Source organism: Amia ocellicauda, chromosome 22 (assembly GCF_036373705.1).
Source record: "Amia ocellicauda isolate fAmiCal2 chromosome 22, fAmiCal2.hap1, whole genome shotgun sequence".
Taxonomy (NCBI): Eukaryota; Metazoa; Chordata; class Actinopteri; order Amiiformes; family Amiidae; genus Amia; species Amia ocellicauda.
The window spans coordinates 1,315,485-1,336,239 of NC_089871.1; the positions used below are offsets into that span (position 1 = coordinate 1,315,485).

Here is a 20,755-nt window from a genome sequence, read left to right on the forward strand (position 1 = left end):
CTAGACATCCGAGCTGCCCTAGGAACTGACCACAAGACACATGCTTTGTACTCGGTGATCATTTATTCTTTAAATACATTTTTATGTACCACTTATTGACGGGTGAACCAATCGGCATGTCCCACTGCACTTAATTTACACAAAGAGGGTAATCTGGAAAGGATTATTTTTCATTTAGGTTAAAAGCAAACAACTGAAACTTCAAGGCACATTTTTATTTTCTTTCTTAGCAGCATCGACCCTGTAGGTATGCGATCAGTACAGAAGGGGGTCTCCAGCTGCGATGCACCCCCACTGCACAGAGAAAGACAGATTGCATTGCTCCGGGACACCAGGTGAAAAGTGCAGTGGTGTTTCAGTGACGGGGAGGTCCTGCTTAACTGAAATGTTTGGTACACTGGAAACAGACACCGTGCGTTACCTAAACAAAGACATGTGTTTATAATCCTTAAAGAGCTCCGTGTGGAATATAACCAATCCACTACGTTTGATTAAATATTTTACATTTAAATATATATACATGTTAAAATACAAAAATGAGTTGATTGCACTGAATGGGTATTTTCCAAAATGTGATTGCATGATTATTTCCAAAGAAAAACTTCAAAAGAAAGCACCTAAATCACAGCCACCTCTTCCTTTCCCATTTGCAGAAACCCTTTCTTCCTGAGCTATTGATGGATTTAATATTTAAAAGGAATATTTTTAAAACAATCCCCTGGGAAAAAAAATTAAATCTACAGATAAATGAGGTCGTATTGATGATGAAAAACACAGCAGTGACACAGGCCAGGGGCACTGCTGTAATTTCTCACATTATTGGTGCTACAGACAATGCCACACCGGAGAGTCTTTCGGCTGGATCCACAGTGGAAGTTCCTGTCCACTAGGGGGCAGAGAAGGACCATTATGGATGCAGTGCAGAAGACAAGGTCAACATCAGCGCTGTGGCTTCAGGAGGACCGCCGTGTCTCCCCAGATAAACTCTTAAGTCCTAATCCCTGAAATGGCGTTCTTCACTTAATTTGACAGGTGAGTTTACAATTATTCTGTATTCTAATGAGGCAGGGCGCTGTGGGTAACATTTCAGAGTCAGTCAAAGGCCTGCATCTTCAGACTTCAAACTCACACTTAGAAACCATTTTGTTCACCTCACACTGAATGCCTGAACTCTAATAACTGAGCCATCCTTCCTGGTGGCGTCCCTTCTTGCCTGGCCGTGCCCCATGTCAGTCGCTGGACTGCAGGCTGAACAGGATGGCCAGGCCGAGAGCGAGCAGCAAGCCCACCGACACCTCGGTCATCTTGCCCAGCTGCCAGCGCTTGTGCAGGTCCTCTTTGCACTGGCGCTGCTGCTCCCTCCGCCAGCGCAGCATCTTCTCCCTCTGCAGCTGCTCGCTGTAGTGCGCCTGGTAGAACGCGTCGAAGTCAAACATGGGCTTGGCACCCACACCCGCCATGGGGGAGCTGCGCGACCGCTGCTGCGCAGCTGGGCCTGAGGCGGTGGCGGCGGCCCCCTTGCTCGAGGGCCGGGTGGCTCCCTGGACGTCGGCGGGGCTCAGGATCCCGTGGTCGTACTTCCGCCGCAGCCCGATGCTGCCCAGCACGCTGTAGGCCTCGCTGATCTCGGAGAAGCGCAGCGTGGCCTCCTCGCTGCCCGCGTTCTTGTCTGGGTGGTAGATGAAGGACTGCTTATAGTAGGCAGTCTTTATCTGGGACTGCGAGGCGCCGGGGGACACCCTCAGGATGTCGTAGTAGGCCGTCCGGCTCCTGTGCAGCGGTGGCACCTCGCTGTCCTGGCTGTAAGCCCTGGAACCCGGCAGCAGCTCGGCACCGGCCTTCAGGGCCGAGCCGCCAAGCAAGGCGTTCCTCTGGAGCAGCCTGGCCGTGCCGAAAGCCCTCCGCAGCTGCTGTCCTGCCCTGGGCATCTCGGGGCTCAGGAAGACCCTGCTCCTCCAGCTGGCCTGCCTGGTCATAGCTGCCCTTTGAGACGAGCCTCTGCCCGCTGCTGACTGTGCTCGGTCTCTCGCCCTGTCCTGCCCGGTACAAGCCGCCTCTGCCGAGGGACACAATGTCGGCCCATTGCCCCGCACGTCGGTAAGGCGCAGCACACCGGCCACCACCGCGTCAGCACTTCCAACACCGGGAGGAGCGGAGAGCAATACGGCCTGGTCCCAACCGAGCCCCACGGCAGCGACTGACCGAGTCAAACCGACACGGAGCGAGCAGGCAGCGCGGTCTGCGCCCCTCAACCGCGCCGCCGGTCTGTCAGGCGCCCGGTCCACCGCCCACCCGGCCAGCGCTCCCCTCGCCTGGGCGTCCTCTGTGCCCGAGCCTGCAAGCGCCGGCCTGCCGTGTCCCAGCAGGGCCCTGTACGCCCCCGACCCAAACCTCCGGCTGACCTCCGCCATTTTTGCAAGATGCCGACAATATGAACAGACAGCAACGGACCAATCACAGTGCGGGTCTGTGCGGTTAGCCAATCAGGAGCAAGGAAAGCCGCACAGGGACGAAGGGGGTGCGCCTTGTGCTGCTTATATAACAGCGCGCATTCTGCTGGTGTCACGGTATTCTGGTACCGTAATTAAGTGGATAAATACGTATTTATCCATTCTTAGTATGTACGTTATTATTCTTAACGTATAGTACATACTTGTGTACATACTACACCATCGCTATCCCCTTTATTATTATATTAGGTGAAACCACTCATTGTTGTACTGTTTATGTAAATATAAATGCACCGTTTGTTGTGCAACAGTTGATTGTTCATCAGTAACGCGACGTTTTCCACAGTCGTTCTAGTAATGACGACATCTGATGGTAAAACAACATGACACAGGGGTCTCATACGTGTAGAGCATATTTTCGCAGTTCTGCACAGATCTGCACCTTTGAACCAATAATATTGCAAGCAAAGAGCAGATCTGTGCAGAACTGCGCACAACTGCGCTGCAAACCGCGACCACAACTTCTGAACGTGTCGCTGAAAGATGACGTCACTCAGCGCAGCCATGTGTTGCCGTGTGTGAAGACGCGAGCTCTGGCAGGCGTGTGTTTACAGTGTTTTCTTCTCGTTTTTGTTGAACTTCCATACAATAAAACATGTCTTCGAGCTGCCGCAGACCCGAGCACATGGCCCCGCCGGAGGTGGTGAGTATGGCTGCCACTGTGTTATCCGTGTCAGCATCCGCAGTCGACTAAACTAAATCTACACTGAAAAACCCTTGAGACTGAAGTCTACAGACCCTTTCACTTGCATTGTGTTAAATATATTTACTCTCCAGAGATGCCAACACCTATAAAACCCCAAACTTTGTATTAATCTTCGTATTATATTACTTTCCCCACAGTAAGTATTTATATTAATTGGAGCTGTAATGTTTATGTGTATGCTCTTATTTTTACCATGGTACATCGTGTAGTAAAAGTATTATTGTGCCTGTACACTGCCGCTCTGTGATCGTCTGTGTGATGGCTGTGCTAATGCTGTGCTTTTCTCTCCAGTTCTACAATGCGGATGAAGCCAAGAAGTACACACAGAAGTGAGTGCGGGGTTCTGTTTATACTGGGCTGTTCTGGTTCTGTTCCTGCGGAAATAAATCACAGATCTGTATTCCTTCCCTGTCAGTGTCCACTGCTTGTCATGACATTTGGTTTTTGTAAAACATTAAACTCCAGCGAGAAGCTTTGCGTGACTTCTAAACATGCTTCGTTAGATCTCAGACCCAGAAACATGTTGTTAAGCCAGCAGCAGTTGCTTCGTTTTTGTAGCCAGGCTTCTGCAGGCAGCCGCTCAGCTCCTCTGTGTGATTGGGTTGCAGCTCCCGCATGATCGAGATCCAGAGCCAGATGTCCGAGAGGGCCGTGGAGCTGCTCAGCCTGCCCGAGGGACAGCCCTGCTACCTGCTGGATGTGGGGTAAGGCACCATGTCTCCAGCGCCGCCACAGAGGAGAGGGGGACGGGCTGCAGGACTGGGATAAATCCTCAGATACTGTCCATTCAGGGCTATTTTATCATTATTGTTGTCATTGTTAATTTGCTGTGCGTTGGTGTCACAGGTGCGGCTCGGGGCTCAGTGGAGACCACCTGTCTGAAGAGGGACACTGCTGGGTGGGAGTGGACATCAGCACAGCCATGCTCGGTAAGACCCCCGTCTCGTTCCCCAGTGCGCTCACACTGTCCTGTGTCAGATCTGAGTTCTGCTCCAGATATTCAGTGGCAAAGGCCTGACTTTCAAAGCCACCGGGCCCCGGTAGGCAGCTGGACTCCGGTGACGCCTGCTAGGCTGATAAACAGTAACACTAATCTGAGGGCCCTATTGCAGCATGACGTCTGTGTTGAGGTCACGGTTGACACACTGTTGCGTGTCTCTGGGTGTGTTTCATGGCTGTGCTCTGTGACAGACGTTGCTCGGGACCGGGAGGTGGAAGGAGACCTGATCCTGGGAGACATGGGCCAGGGGATGCCTTTCAGACCAGGGACCTTTGATGGGGCAATCAGGTAGGCACCCCTCACCCTTGACCCCTGACCCCTGACCTTTCACTGCCCTTCCTCTGTGCAGTTTTGTTTGGCTACGGTGCGTTACACGTGTCTAGGTCTGTGGCTGACATGCTGGTTCTCCTCTCCTCCATCTCTTTCCCAGCATCTCTGCCCTGCAGTGGCTCTGCAATGCGGACAAGAAGTCTCACAGCCCCCCGAAGCGGCTCTACCGGTTCTTCAGCACGCTGTACTCTGCGCTGGTAAGCACTGCAGGCTGGGGGGCCCGGGGGAAACCGGCACCTGTGAAGCTCTCCTCCCGTCTTGGTGTTCTTGCTTTATTTGGGGGGGTTGACGCTGTATTGTTTAGGCAGTAGGAATGTGATTTGATTTCCATTGACTGTCCCTCCTGTGCCCCTCTGTCCAGGCCCGGGGGTCTCGCGCTGTGTTCCAGATTTACCCTGAGAACTCCGAGCAGGTGAGGCCAGGGGACGGGGTGAACACACGGGTCCGGTGTGTGTGTGTGTGGGGGGGGACACGGTGCAGCAGATATAGTTGTGCCTCTCTGAGATCTGTGCTCCTCTCTGCCCCCCCACAGCTGGAGCTCATCACAGCGCAGGCGATGAAGGCGGGCTTCACTGGGGGCATGGTGGTGGACTACCCCAACAGCACCAAGGCCAAGAAGTGAGTCCAGTGATTTTTCACAATGAATTTTCAGATTAAAAGTATATTCCAGAGGGAGCTGACGATCTCTCTCTCCGTCTCCACCAGGTTCTTCCTCTGCCTGTTTGCCGGCGTGTCGGGGGCTTTGCCGAAGGTGAGGGTCTCGATCTGACCAGCCTGCTTCGTTATTCAATCCACACAATGAAGTCCATACAGTGACGCCTGGATAACGGCCTCTGCTAATAAATTAATAACAATAATAATGAAATCAGGCCTCTGCTGTGCTGGTCAACGCTCTCCCTGTTGGCCTCACCTGGGCTGATGTTCTGAGTTTTGAGCTGCCCTGGGGGTGGGAGTGGGGGGTGCAGGATAGATACAGACCTCTGTCTGTCTGTCTGCCAGTCTGTCATCTCAGCGCTGAGTGAGTCTCTGTGTTGTCGTCTGTTAGGGTCTGGGCTTGGAGACGGTGGAGAGAGGGGTCCCCAACCAGGCATCGTTCACCGGACAGAGGTGAGTTTGCACGCCTGGGGGGCGTGGCGTGTGAGTGGCAGGTCAGTGCCCTCGGTCCGGAGTTGGGCTGTCCCCCCCATCTCTGTGCCGGGGTGAGGGACCGAGAGCAATGCAGGGAGGGCCGTCGTCCTGCCGGGCCAGAGGAGCTGCCTGGCGCATTTTCCTCCCTCTCACAGCGGCTGGGCTGAAGAACATAAGACAGTGTCCAGTCGAGAGGAGGCCATTCGCCCCATCGTGCTCGTTTGGTGTCCATTAATAACTAAGTGATCAAGGATCCTATCCAGTCTGTTTGTGAATGTTCCCAAATTGTCTCTTCAGCCACATCGCTGGGGAGTTTGTTCAGATTGTGACGCCTCTCTGTGTGAAGAAGTGTCTCCTGTTTTCTGTCTTGAATGCCTTGAAGCCCAATTTCCATTTGTGTCCCCGGGTGCGTGTGTCCCTGCTGATCTGGAAAAGCTCCTCTGGTTTGATGTGGTCGATGCCTTTCATGATCAGTGTGTGACTCTTAACCCGTCTCCCATCGTGTCCCTCTGTGTCCTGCATGCTCCCTCCCCCTCCTCTCTCCTCCGCTCTCAGATCTCGCTTCAAGCACATGAAAGGGAAGTCAGTGAAGAAGAGTAAGGACTGGATCGTGGAGAAGAAGGAGAGGAGGCGGCGGCAGGGCAGGTGAGCAAAAGAGACGGAGACCCAGGCCACACACACTGCACTCTGCCTCTAGGTGGCTCTTCTAGCTCTCAATATGTTTTTTTTAGTTTTGTGTTACAGCCTGAAATAAAACACTGATGGCTAAATAGCGCTGCAAGAATAGATGTTTGTCTTTCTGGGTAATTACGGGACTGACGTCTGGGTTTGAGGAAGTAATAAAATGGTGTTGATGACCCGAGCTTCCTCAGCCCCTGCAGTATAGTTTCTCGTCTCTGACGCGTCTCTCCGGCCGTTCCAGGGAGGTCCGAGCCGACACCAAGTACACCGGACGCCAGAGGAAGCCCCGGTTCTGACGCTGGCCGTGGTCGAGCTGTGGGCCCTGTGAACCGGACCCCAAAGCAGTCGGAGGTGTAGCGGTGTGGACTGTCGACCTGTCTCACCCCCGACACGATGTCCCCGGTGCCGAGAGAGTGGAGCTGCAGTCAGAGCTCGGCGCCTGAGGGTCCCTGGAGAACATGGCAGTACCCCCCCCCCCCCCAAGAACCTATTTAATAGCGTGTGCTTTTTCTTTTATGGCAAGGAAACCGAAATCGAGTACCTGGTGTCTGAGATTCCCCGTGGACCCCCGGAGTAAACTGTGCCTGTTGTTCAGGTTTCTGAACGGGGCTTCAGATTTGGGGGAGCAGGATTGACAATAAAGTGAGGAGAAAAACCTTCCCCGGGTCCCTGCTTGTGTCGCTTACCTTCCCGTCCGTCTCATTGTTGTCACGAACGGCTGATTGAATACATGATGGCCACACAAAGCGCGCGGTGAGAGAGAAGCCGAGGCGCGTGTCTCCGCTGGGGGCCGAGGAGGCAGCGGGAGACGGAGAGATGCTCCAGCTCTATTTATCAGGGCGTGGGAAGCAGCCTACACACACATCAATCCATCTTCCTCACCAAGGGCTTAAGGTATTCAACCCCACAGGCTGGTATGATTCCCTTACATAAAAAAATACTTTGTTTTTAACGCTAAAAATAGCTGACCAGGTATCCGGTGTTGCTGCAATTGTTTTATTCATGAGAAATATTTTCTGTCAGTGGGACACTGAAAAATAATGTTCTGTTTTGAAGATGGAGGGTGTTTTAAGCGTAGTTCCTCTGACTAAATGAAGGTGCTGCTGCTCTCCACCAGCACACTGGGGTCCAATCAGGGTTGTGCCGTGTGTCCAGGGGCCTCTGGAGGGCGGGGTGTGCACACAGCCACACACACAGACCGACACGCATGCTGACACTCGCACACAGATGCAGACACAAAAGCTGAGACACGCACAAACGTGAACACGAAGATGGACTCACACACACACACACAGACAGCCACGCACACGCATGTGGTTTGTCTTAACTGTCCTGCCTCCTCTGACACCTGACAGACAGACAGCTCGTCCTGCACTTTGTGTCCAGTGTCTTCGCTCTGACTTTCTGGACCAAAAAATAATCCCAACCTTGGTCTATATCCTTGTGTTTGTTTTTTTCCTTCATGCACATAACAGATACGGTGTGTGTGTGTGTGTGCAGGGCGGGCGGGGGGGTTGGTTCTGGGGTGGGCTGAGGATGGACACGAGCCACAGGTGTTTCTGAAGTTGGACCCACTGAAGTCCACAGCACCGGCAGCATTAGCGACACGGTGACTCCGGATTAATGTGCAAACGATGGCATGTCATTATATGCAAAGGAGGAGCAGATTGCGTCTGCACTGAGGGACTCGATATGATCTGCGCATTAATATTAAGCAGACATTCATTATAAGGTGTGTTTATTATCTTTATTATTGCACGTCCCTGCAGCGGCCGCCAGAGGTCGCCCCTGTACCAGAAAGCGCTCTGGGCGGAGCGGCGGATCTCCACGGCGCGCCGCTGGGCGTTATCTGTTCGCAACCTGTTTCGGTTCATTTGGCCCAATGCGATGGGCTGCAGCACAGAGACGCGTCAGACCCCGTGGATTCAGGGATGAATGGCAGCCGGTGACTTGAAAGCTCTCGACTGCTGCCTAGATCCCCAATAAGATACATTATTTGATGGGTTTTATAAAAAGAATCGGTGGTCACTCGGTGCATTTGTGGTCGGCACTGTGAGGGTTAAACGACCCCGTGTCACCTCCTGTGCGCGCTGCCCAAAACGACACCAAGACCCCCCCATCCTCCCCAATCACCGCCTCCTGCACCCCCGCCCCTCAGCAGAGAGAGAGAGAGAGAGAGAGAGAGAGAGAGAGAGAGGCAAGGACAACCCGTGGAGATACGGTCTTGTGGAGGAGAAGAGCGGCTCTCAGAAACTAGCGCCCAACTCCGGGACACGGACAGCATGAAGGACCGCATCCAGGAGCTGCAGACCGTGAGTACCGAGCTGCGGCTGCAGATGCATCATATTCATATCTCCCGTACAGCGATGCATGGCAACTGTGCAGTATTACTACTATTATGATGCTCCGTGCTCAAGGTGTTGAATTGCTGCGAGTGTCTGAGCGGGCAGTGGCCGTCCCAGGTCAATCAATCAATCAATCAATCAATCAATCAATTTGCATTGCGTATAGCGCCCTTCCCTGTGGGTGTCTTTATAGATTGATAAACAGACAAACACAGTGGCCACGCAAGATCTCCGTCCACAGGTACGGGCGGACAGTAAGACCCCCTGATGCAGTGACGTGGCTCGGGTCCTCCAGGTGTGTTTAAACGCTGCAAGCAGTTCATTAAATAAAGCCCATTCTGCACAGTTTGTGCGCCTTTGCGTTGATGCTGAAGTAGGTGAAAGCATGCAATATTAATTACAGCAAATTGTTCTTATTAAATGCATGTAATTCGGGGGTGTCATGCCGTGGGCATCTCCAGTGTTCCTCCCATACCAGCTCCCAAGGGCGGGACCTGTCCGAGTGACGTATTGACCCCGAAGCTGTTACGTCAGAGGATGCGCTTACATGACGTCCCGCTCCTCAAGGGCGTGAGAACCCAATCTGTCCAACTCTCGGTGGCAGCTCCACTGTAAGGCTTAAATACATAAAACATACTTTGGAGGGGGCAGCTGTTGATTTATGTGCTGCAGGTACGTGTGTGTCGCCCATGGATGCAAGTGTCCCTGTCGTCCCCTGGGGAGACACTTGACATAGACCTGGCCCATCTCGACTGACACAGATTAGCTCCGTTTTGGTGTGTGTGGGGAATAATGCTGCTTTACACAGTCTGGTGCAGATTGTGCTGCAGAAGCACAGAAGGCGTTCCCGTTGGGTTTCGTGAGCGGCTCGGTCAACGGCCTCGGCTCTGATGGCAGTGAAAGCCCTTGGGAATATGGTTGCAAATGTGCCGTTTTCCCACTGCCGACTACAGCTCGATAGACCGAGGTTATATAAAGCAAAGCCTAATTGGTGATGCCTAATTTAAACCCCACAGAGAAGAACCAGAACGTGTTTCATATTATTTTATTATGAAATAGCCTGCAGCGCGTGAAGACACCCCAGAAATAGACCTCACAGCTGTTTGTGTGGAGTTTCCCCGGCTCTCCGTTGTCTTCGTGCTCTGAAGACGAGGTGTGCTGTGATGTGTGGGGAAAAACACCCACTGGAAGCCAGGTTTCTTATCCGTTCTTTTGATTTCCTCATGATTTAATGACTTTAAGGTCTTTAACATCCAGCATCAGCGTGTTGGTCCCCCTGACGTCTCCGCTCGCACGCTGGGAATTTATAGCAGTGGCTCGTTCTTGTCCCTGTCGTGTTCCAGCCTGAGGCTACAAGCATCTCTTGGCGCATCTTGGCAGCTCTGACTGACAGTGATGAACTTCCCGTCTCTGTTACAGACAGCTTAATTCGTCAGTGTGTTCCTGATCGGCAATCGGGTTGTGGGAACCGGCGGCCGCTGTCTGTCCTCTGTGCTCCAGCCGCCAGGCCCTGCACACCGGCTGTCCTCAGCCCCTTAAACAGCCTGCAGTTTTCCACTTCTCTTTGCTTGCGTGGAAGCGTGGATGCAGACCTGGAGAGTGCCCTTGCGGGGGCCGGTTCAGCCCGTAGAGTCGGTACTGTTGTCCCTGCCCCCCCCCAGCCCTGCAGGCCTCTCTCGGCTCTGGTCTCGGCAGGAGCTGCTCTCGCCGGGGGAGCCAGTCAGCGTGACTAATAACCTGAGCAGAAACAACAACTGTGAATCATCATTGGAGCCGCGGATCACAGAGCGTCGCTCGGCCACAGAGAGCCACAGAGCCCCGCCGAATCACAATGAGCAGCAGGCCACATGACTCCCAGCACCCCTGTAGTCCGTTGTACACTTCTATCCAGCACGATGCCAGGGGTTTCTTTGTGGGGGTCTACTCTGTGTCATGCTCAGTGTCGGGATGTGTTTCTTATTCTCTTGTTTGTCGGGGTTTCACACTAATGCGCCTAGCCAGGCCCATGTTAGACACACCTTTAATTGGCTCTCTGGCCTCTTCTATTGGACCTCAGGCGCGGTGCTGATTGTCGCCTGTTTGTGATTAACAGAGACAGACAACGGGATACAATTTAGGTTGTAAGCAGTGATCATTTAGTGCTTTTCAATGTGATGTCGGGTCACTGGCATCAGAGGTGCAGCGCTGAGACGGAACCGACTACAGTGGACTGAGAGGAACCCGGCCGGTGCGGTCTGCTCTGCGTCACGGCGCCTGGACGGGGTCAATAACGGTGTCCATTCGCCATAACTGTTCACCCCAGGTCCTGTCTGGTTAGCGTTGTAGTTCACAGGCCAGACGCTGACATTCAAACTCTGTTTCCGATTGGCTGTTTCGCCATGATTGGACCTCTGGCACAGCTGTCCTCTGACCTGCTGCTACTGGTCGATTTGTTGAGTTCAGCTGAAATGTTGTGCGATGTGTAGCGTGTGTGACTCTGCCCTTTGAGTCGCGTTCGACCGCCCTTGGCTGAGCACAGCTCTGCTGTGCGAGACTTGGCGTCGCCTCTGAAGGATGAGTTGTTCTGTCCGTGTTCCTGGGTGTGACTGCACTGTTCCTAACGGTGGTGCTGTTGGAGTAAACATGCACGAGAAGCAAAGTGCCCATTCCTTGACACTACACACCATGCTACCACACCAGCAGATTACCACCAGTCTGAGCCCCATCCCCTTGCCAACACTGAAATCAGCAGCTTGGAGACATCACAGAGCACAAAGTGAACCATACACTAACACATCCACACCTGCTATTGTGCAGCAAACTGGTATGTAGGCCAAGAGCACAGTGGGAGGATTGGACCGGTGTTGGGTTGTGTGTGTATCTGTCCCTGGGCTCTGTTGGAATTTGCACAGAGGGTCACAGACTGCGGTGGCTCGGATGGAAACGGCAGCAGACCGAATCGGCCCCCGTCTCCTCCCTGCCAGATGAACTTTGTGTTGAATCCCTCGGTGAGGGTGTTTTGTGTGCATTCCTTGACTGAAGAGTTAAACACGTCAGTCACAGTAACAAAACCAGAGAGGAGAGAGAGAGAGAATCCAGTGGACTGTTTCTTACAAATGGAGCTGTTAAAAACCCTTTCAAAGGAGGTCATACTGTCAGCTGCCGCTATCACAGCACTTAGAGCTGAATATGCACTCCAATTATCTTGCTGAGTTTTCGGAAATATTTTTCAGTTGAGAGGGGCGACTGAAGTGGGTGTCGGTGCAGATTCGTGGCAGTTAGTGGGCAAGTGTGAAAGCCACAACAAAGTCAATCAGTTTCTTTTAATTCATACACGCACACGCATACACACACACACACACACGCTTTGTTTAGGCGGGTACTTTTCTTCCTACATCATCACATGCCTGCCAGTTTAATTTCAGTGCTCAGTCCTTCTTAAAAGCATCACTGTAATCTGCAGCACACCGAGCTTCAAAGCCACCATCCGGTGACTTCTGTGGACGTGACTCAGCAGTGTGGGACCGAGTTCATACTGTGATGTCCGCCCAGGCAGTCCACAGCGGACACGGACCAGGGCCGGGGGGCTTCTAGGAGGTGCTAGTTCTGGGTCGCTGGGGCCCTCGGGACTGTGAGGAGGACGTACAGACGTACGGGTCTGTGCTCCTCGAACGGCCGATGAGCGTTGATGAAATGTAGAGTCGAGTCCGGGAACGATCTCCAGACGTGGTGTGCGGTGCCTGAGGGAGAACTCAAAGCTCAAAACTGGCTCGCAACTCTTTCAGGCATGAATAATTTACAAGCGCTTAAAACAGCATTTGAAGTGGCCATGGACGCTCATTTCTCGTGTTTTCCATTGAACACACGATTTCTTGTCTTCTCATGTGTGCTGCATATTTTAGTGACATTGAATCTTGCCCAAAATACAAACAGCTGATGTCTGCACACCTTGGCCACTCCTCTCCAATCGTATGCATTGTCAGCATGGCAGCACACGCGCACCAGTGTGATTGTGTTGTATCTTGCTGTGCTGTCTTCGTCCCCCTGCTCCTAGCAGTGCAGGAAGGGGTTAATCCGGCCGGAGAGAGAGAGAGAGAGAGAGAGAGAGAGAGAGAGAGCACGGTTTGCGCCTCCCAGTGTGGTGTTTCACTATTATTATTTTTTATTCCTTGTCCCAGATCTGTTCGTTTGCTAATTTATTTTCCGGCCTCGTGGGCGCAGTTGGGGGGGCGCTCTGCAGGTCAGTCAGCCCGGTGCGTGTCTGCCGGCGACGGGCTGCATGCTGAGAGACACGCCGGCCCGGATAAGCTGTTGTCGAGGCTCACGGAGACGCGGATCGCCCCCGGGGGCACAGAGCCCATCGTGTATTCGGAGGCTGCAGCCCGCTAAGGGCCGTGGTAATACAAGAAATAAAGCCATGCATTATTGATGCCCCCCGCAGTGTGTTTGTGTGCGTTTCGGTTTTGTTGTATTTTCATTCTTGTTGAAGCGGGGAGAGGAGGGGGGGCCGATAAAGGGAGAGACGCTTAATTGAAAATTGTTGGGAATTTTGGTCCACCGTCGCTTTCAGCTGCTATCGGGGTCTTGCGGTGAAACGGCAGCTGTTTTAAAATGGATATCTGTGACGGTAGGGGCGGAAATTGTGTTTAAAAAGTGGGGGGACATTCACTGTTGGTGGGGGGTGGGTGGAGAGAATGAAGTGTTAATGTGGGGTGGGGTAGGTACTGCTGCAATGTCGTATGTGTTTCTGTTCTTCGCAACGTCTTTGTTTGTAACAAGTGGTTTTATGTCCAAAAATAATCGAGAGGTAGATAGCACTTTCCCATCTCTTCACAAAGTGGGCAGGACGATTGGCTAGACTTCAGAAAGACATGTCCCCCCCGTAAACGCCTCCTGTGTGCGGGCACTGAGGCCCCGAGCCATCGCTGTCTGAAGGGCGTGACAGTTGCTGTTGGACATTTAAGAAATTGTACCAGTCAGATTCTGTTAAATCCCCATCCTCTCTCCACACCTCTTGTAACCAACCCGACATTCTCCTTCCACTGAACCCACCCCCTCCCCCTGCTCTCTTTCCCACTCCCCGTCTGTCTGCTTCCTCCATTTCTCATCCCCCCTCTTCTTCCTCCTCAAAATACTCATCCCCATTACCGCCCTGTGCTCTCGTGCTCTCTCTCTCTCTCTCTCTGGGCATGATCTTTGGGGACCCTAGTGCTGTGTGACTGTGTGCTTCCTCTGAAGTGGAAAAGAGGGAAAAGTAAAGCTTCAAAGGAAGGAAGACAGCCAGCCAGCTGTGGCAAAGAGAGAAAAAGAGAGAGAGAAGGAGAGAGTGAAAGCGAGAAGGAGAGAGAGAGTGTGAGAGAGCAGCCAGGCCCTCCCCACGCTGATTGTGCTCCCCCCCACACTCTCTCGGCAGCGCTGTCTCCTGTAATGCAATCAGGCTGTAGTGAAAAGCCCAGGACCAATTCTTTATATTTCTCATCCTTTCTGAAGGTGCAATTGCTCACCCACTTGGAATGAGAATCCCTTCGCAGTGGATGTGTCTCACAGGGGTTTGATACGGGCGGTCACTGAGGCGCCGATCGGCCTGTGATTCGCACTGGCAGCCCCGTCTCCGCTGACGTCTCGCTGAAACACGAGCGCAGACGAGCGCGGCGCTCCAGTTTGCTCGGTGCCTTTCCATCCTTCCTCTCTTCCTCCTGCTCCTCCTTCCTCTCTTCCGTCTTGCGTCACATAATTGATAGAAATGGTCAGATTGCCCCATGATACACCATTAAGAGCTGTCCGTGGCCGGCTCCGGCTCCTGAACAGATTCGCCTTTTACTTTGCCTTGATTTACGACTGTTTCCTCCGTGGCTCCGAGGCCCATTTTTTAGAATAGATATTAAACCATGAGATGAAAACAACTACTTAAATGAACGGTCTAGGGTCAGAGGCCGACAAGGTGCTGATGGCGGTGATGTCATCCGAGGATCGCAGAAGCCGTTTCTTAAACACAGGCGTTGGGGTCTGAGCACAGCGAGCGGGGGGGTGCCAGCGTGCACAGCGAAGGAGGGGGCAACGATGGCACCAGAGTAGATTTCAGCTTTGGGTGGAGATGGTACAGATGAGGGTTAGGGCTGGAGCGCTTTAAAAATAGGTCGTTGTTCCCAGCCTCCCAGCATGGCGCACACTTTGGTTGGTACTTAAACTAGAAGGAACGTCTGTGGCTGTAGATGCTATGGGAGAAGATTGTTCCTTCCTGTACAAGCAAATCAGCATTATAAAGTAGATGTTCCAATGTGAAACATGAAAAGTCCATTTCCTTTTCCCTATCTCTCTCTCCTTGTCTCTCTCTTTCCCTCCCCACTCTTTCCCTCTCTCTCTCTCTCTCTCTCTCTATCTCTCTATCCCTTGGCTCCTGTTTTGGAGCTCTCCGTCCTCTCGATTCCTCTGTGTGAGGATTCCTCCCTGTTGAGTCGGCATCAATTATTCAGGACGAGAGCAATGCATCTGACGTGGAGCAGGTCCGCTGTCGGTGGGCTTCGCCGGCACACTTCTCTCCCGTACCCGGCATCGCCCACACGGGGGTTGGGGGGGGCTCTGAGTTTGGCGCTGCTCTCCCCACGTGTTAGCTGGCGTGTCTCGGAGCTTTGATCTCCGGTTACTCCTCCCTCCCCTCGGGTGGGAGGGCAGGGAGCAGTCTGTATTTCCACCGAGAGTCTCGGGAGTGATTAACGGCAATAACGAAGGGGGGGAGGGGGGGGATCCAGCTAAAAGGAGGAGATCAAAGTGAGGAAGAGAGATCACAGGAAAATGACTGCGGTCTTCGGTTTTATATTTCCATCGGCCCCAAAAACCTGTGTTTAAAGGTCGTCTGTTTCTGTGCTGCTGTACGTTACATTCATAGACTACATGTTTTTCTAATAGAATGATGTACAGGTATTTAATTAAGAATGTAGTTGACTGATTGTGTTTAAAGGATTGGAGGGTCATACAAAACAACAAGTTGGAAGCCTGTGTTTTATGAGAGATTGATTCGAAAATGAAGAGTAATAAGTCTTCAGTTCAAGTCCGAGGACACGTGGCCTTTCGATGAGAGCTTTATTCTTTACACACTATATTCACACAGTTTATTATTCTGTTTTTAACCCACTTTGAAGACCAATCAAAGCTGCTGATTTGCCACTCCATCCTGCTCCCTGTATCAGATCCCTGTATCAGAGTCCGTCACTCAGCCCGGGCAGAGCCAGGAAATCACCCGCCATGAAAAGAGCAGGAGCGACATCAGCAACCGACACCTCCCCTCCTCCCAAGCCTGCAACACGCGCGGTGTGCTCACGGAAATGAAAGAATACATTCAGACGTAATCACAGTCGTTCCTCGCAGCCTCCGTCACCTCGTATTGACTGCTGTAATCACACACAGTGCAGCGTGTCTCTGCCATGTGAAGCTGCTTCTGTGATGGCGGTTCGTGGCAGCCGGGCTATTGGAGTTGGAGGATTTCTAACCACAGGGTCAAAAGTGCCTGAAATAGAGAGGTGGGAAAGTGCAGTCTGCAATCATTTGCCAGGGGATTTGTATTATTCGGTTTTGTTCATTTGTTTTGGTCTGCCAGGCTCTCCCCTGACCCCCGTCTCAAACTCTCCATGTCAACTGAGATGCGAAGTGAACTCTGATCAGGACTTTAATAAACTGACACAGAAGGCCACACGGTGTGGAAAAGGACAATGAATGTGCCGTTCAGGGGGCAGAAGCGAACGCTGGTCTGAAAGCAGACACGGACGCGTCCCTGTGTTAGACTGTGCGTGGGGGTTAGGCAGGGACCGACGCAGACCGCTCGGCAGCGTGACGGGGACTAAATGAGCGCCGATAAGACCGCACTGTATCCAGTCAGCCAAGCCGCACAGGGCCCGCTCGCACCAGCGGGAATTAAAGCGAGCGACGCCTCTGGCTCCTCTGGGGTTTTTGCCTCGATTCCTCCGATGGCCGCTGGGAGGAAAATAAATCCATGAATCCATAACAATAGTCCCAGTGCGCGGCAGTGTGATCCGCCTCTGGATTTAAGGATGGCCGGATCTGGTACGAATTGTACCGATAACACAGACACGTGACTCATTTTAACATTGTTGAAACTCCAGTCAGCTGTCTGTCTGTGCATGTCGACTCTAAACAGGATAAGAGAGGTGAATTATCCGGCTCCTGGCCACGGCTTGTGAAATACCTGGCAGCCTGTCAGACAACATCGACACGGAGCCGCACGGCTGGGCACCGGGAGCCCGAGCACTTCTCCAGGCTGTGTCTTCGTTGTCTGACAGAGAGGCGAATTGAAACTGACGGACACCTGTCTGCGACACGGCAAATTCACAGACACACTTCCCGTTCTGAGGCCTAGACGCAGAATCCGAGAAACGAGATCAAAGGAAGATTGGCCCCTAGAAGTCCCGGCTGAACACTGAGCTGCTAAAGCCAGGGTCGCCCGTCTCCATCGCCCTGCTGCGGCGGGAGTTTGTTCAGAGCGAGCGAATACCTCCGAACGTCAGAGGCGTTTCTTCTACTTCTGACACCGTGTCGCTGTCCTCAAACGGCCTGGCGGTGCCCCAGTTGTGTTCCTGAAGACGATTGAGTTTCTTTAGATCTACACAACATAAGTGGGTTAAAAGACTTGTTTTTTTTCTGGCCCAGTTTCCTTACAGCGTCCAGGTTATCAACTTGAAAGTTACGGATTAATTAAAAAGGGTTTTGCCCTTGATCAGGAGCGATTAATAAACCTGTGGACGCGGTGGGGGGGGTGTGAAGTATTCCTGTCCGCTCTCGCCAGGTGAATCCGGTTCCCTCGCGCTCTCTCACAATGTGCGGATTAACCGGGAGTGTGCGCAGCTGTCCCTCGTTTATCACAGACCTCTGCCGTTGTCACTCGAACCCCCCGCCCCTGAACCACGCTGTGAATAACTAAACCATTTTTTGTAGAGCTTCCACAACGGCTCCATCGTGTTGCTGATCCTTGTGTGGGTTTCTGGCTATCGGTGGGGGGGGGAGGAACAGAGAGACCTGTAGCAGCAACAAAGCACGGGCTCGAGAAAATGAAAATGTCTATTACAAACACACAATGCATACACACGCACATGCGCACTCTCTCTCACACACACACATGCTCCTGTTCCTAGTCTGAGCGCTGTTATGAGGGTCGCCCCCCCGCCCTGTCCACAGCGAGTGTCAGCCAGTGATTGATTTCCCATCAGTGGCTGTAATAACCCAGGCCGGCTGCTCGAGCACAGCGGACGAATGGGCATTTTTTTCTCCATCTCATCTCTTACAGTACATGTTCTCAGGTGCAGGGAATGAAATCGGGCTCCTTCAGGCAGTTTAGTGCATTTCATTATCTTTTTTTCTTCCCCGAGCTGCGGGATCTGGTATAAATTGGTTACATGATGCAGAAAAGCGCACAACATGCCCCCAAACCCCGGAGCCAGCGGGAGGCATCTGTAACGCTGTGTCTGCTCATCCGCTCGAGCAGGTAGCCCTTAAAACCCGTCTGGAATCGGACTTGCTGTGTCACCAGGCAATAGGGGTCTTATTTCGCTGATCAAAGACCTACCCTGCTCAGGAGGGGGCTCTAACACAGGCTCAGTCTGCACTAGATCCTCTACAGAGTGTCTGACATGACCCTCCCATCAACCCACCCCCCTGACATGCGTGTGGGCGTCTTTATGGTTTAGAAGCATTAATGCACTTAAATAAATCTTAACCAGAGCCCTCGCCAGGCTGTATAAAAGCATTATGGCATTACTGTATTAAAGCACAGCCCTCGCCCACCTGGGCTCCCCGCTGGCCCGGTGCCGCCTTGCCATCCTGCAGGACTGTTAGTGTTCTTGACAGGTAGGCACTTGGTGGCGCCAGGCAGTGCAGCCATCTGCCCCTCTGCTTGTCTCCAGATTGCTGAACTAATCCCATCTCTATATAACGTGCCACGAGGAATTCGGGGGCACAGAGAAGTTCCTTACTGTGTGAGGACAGTGGCAGAGAAGGAGACCACAGTCCACATGGCAGGCAATGAAGACCGATACACATTTTTATTTGCGGAAGGGGATGTTGGGTGTTTGGGAGGCAATGCAGATGGAGGACATGTGTGTTCCTAAAGGATACCTGTGGCTGGGTCTGGAGCCATTACAAGTACTGGCAAAATGTGACCGGTGTAGGGAGAAAAGGGCGGCACCACGAGGCTCCGGACTCCTGTGGTAGGCTGCCATGTTTGTGTTGGGTTCAAGATGAACTGCTGCTCTGTGGGAAGATGGGCGGCCATACACTGATAGTCCTGGGCTGAGCTTCTTTTGACCGCACCTGGATGTGCCTGTGTCTCGGAGCCTTCCTGAGATGCACCTGACCACATGGTGGCACGCTGGTCCACGGCTCCATCTGCCAGCGCTGGAGAGCGTCCAGGGTCAGTATTAGCCAGCTCCCTCCCTCGGCTCTGTGTCGGCCTCTGATCGCAGGTGCAGGCTGCGCTAAGCTCCTTAACTCGTTGTCTTAAGCCGGTTATATCTGGAGGTTGTATCTGATGGTATCGCAGGCTGCTCTGATGGTGGGGGCTTAGCACTGAACTGGTCTGGGTGAGCGGCATGGGCCTGGGCTCGGTGCCACTTCTCATACTTGGCTGGCTTTTCAATTAACGTTAATAGTATCAGAAGTGTGTTTTCTGTGTGTTGAGGGGGTTGGCGCTCGTGATAGTGGGGGGGCCACGGTCACGGCTGCTTTCCCTAACGATACGATCCCTCTCCCCGCAGTGGAATGATATGATGCTGATGATAAACTCTCACCAGCGCCCACAGGAATAAAAGTGTGCCCAGTGTTTGATCCCCACTGCACTCTTTCTGTTCACTAGAGAGACAATACAGAAAAGAGCTCCATACAAACTTCTAATTGTTGAAATGAGGTTCAAGCTGTACTTAGCGGAACAAAAGCGCGGAGCACAGCCTGGCCCTCTCTGTGTCAGTCTCTGGCCTCTTGTTATCAATTGCTTTTTTATACCATTAGGCACTAGACAGGTGACAAAGGAGCCTCTTGTTGGCGGCACCTGGTGAAAGAGATGTTCTTCATTAATGTGTTGACACAGAACTTACCGCACCGCTCGACTCCCGCGCTGTGCGTCTCTGAACGAGGCAGGGATGAGCGAGCAGTATTGTGATTACGACTGGGCTGGGTGGAGCTGGACCACATCATTAAAGCTGTGTAGGGAATGGCCTTCTGTAACAGTTTACATTTCAGTCAGCAGTCTTTGTGTGTAAGTCCTGAGCAAGCACGTGGGTACCTACTGTCTAATTAATCATAGTTGCAATGTAGGAAATGTGTAGCAAGCTCGGTCATTGAATTCTTACAAGTCCCCACGTAGTCTCCTCTGTTCCAGGGTGAGAAGGTTCAGGTCCTCAGTCTCTCAGTAGGACATTCCCTTCAGACCTGGAATAAGTCTGGTTGCTCTCCTCTGAACTGCCTCTAGAGCAGCGATATCTTTCTTGAAGTGTGGAGCCCAGAACTGCACACAGTATCCAGATGAGCTCTAACTAGTGCATTGTAGTCTGAACATCACTGCCCTTGTTTCTACATCACATCACAGCACATAGAATTGCTTGTTAACGACATCGTAACTGTGTGTAACTATGCCTGCATAAAGTAATAAAATAAAATGAAAAGCTACACAAGCCAAGATGAGGGAAACTGCTGGGACGCATTCATGACTGGAGATGCGTGGAGCATCAGCGGGAGACTTGTTTGTGTACGCCATCGTGTCTCGCTCTGACCCGGCTGCTGTGTCTTGCAGGTCAAGGACAAGGACAGCGACAAGGAGGATGAGGTCACCGTCAGCCTGGAGAAGGACCGCTTCATGGACACCTTCTTCGTGCAGGTGAGGTCTCTGTGGGGGTGCTGGGTGGCTCTGTGCCGGAGATGGTGGCTCCGTTCTTGGGGGCCCGACTGGACCGTGCAGCCCAGGGTCTGTCTGCTGCTGCCGTGAGTCAAGACTGCCACTGCTCGAAAGTTATTGGAAAAGACTAACAAAGAAAGCTAACTAAAGAGAAAGCGGGCCAAGTCTAAAAGTGTCTTTAAT

At 52.5% G+C, this 20,755-nt stretch overlaps 3 protein-coding genes across 3 annotated transcripts in view; 2 read left to right on the forward strand and 1 right to left on the reverse strand.

Annotated features, from left to right (window-relative positions):
- Positions 1 to 44: 44 nt before the first annotated feature.
- On the reverse strand, positions 45 to 2,454 carry LOC136717941 (uncharacterized). Its single transcript, XM_066695523.1, has one exon. The coding sequence runs from the start codon at positions 2,409 to 2,411 to the stop codon at positions 1,230 to 1,232; it is 1,182 nt and encodes a 393-aa protein (XP_066551620.1). The 5' UTR covers positions 2,412 to 2,454; the 3' UTR covers positions 45 to 1,229.
- Positions 2,455 to 2,924: 470 nt separating this feature from the next.
- On the forward strand, positions 2,925 to 7,014 carry bud23 (BUD23 rRNA methyltransferase and ribosome maturation factor). The gene is made up of 12 exons (XM_066695526.1): positions 2,925 to 3,153; positions 3,508 to 3,545; positions 3,825 to 3,920; positions 4,063 to 4,145; positions 4,408 to 4,504; positions 4,647 to 4,743; positions 4,908 to 4,958; positions 5,079 to 5,164; positions 5,252 to 5,297; positions 5,592 to 5,653; positions 6,230 to 6,319; positions 6,597 to 7,014. The coding sequence occupies exons 1-12, from the start codon at positions 3,106 to 3,108 to the stop codon at positions 6,649 to 6,651; spliced, it is 849 nt and encodes a 282-aa protein (XP_066551623.1). The 5' UTR covers positions 2,925 to 3,105; the 3' UTR covers positions 6,652 to 7,014.
- Positions 7,015 to 8,296: 1,282 nt separating this feature from the next.
- Positions 8,297 to 20,755, forward strand: part of stx1a (syntaxin 1A (brain)) — a 57,461-nt gene continuing 45,002 nt past the window's right edge. Inside the window, exons 1-2 of the mRNA XM_066695525.1 lie at positions 8,297 to 8,667; positions 20,471 to 20,554. Of these exons, the coding sequence (XP_066551622.1) occupies positions 8,638 to 8,667; positions 20,471 to 20,554 (114 nt within the window). The 5' untranslated portion in view covers positions 8,297 to 8,637. The remainder of the gene's footprint in view (positions 8,668 to 20,470; positions 20,555 to 20,755) is intronic.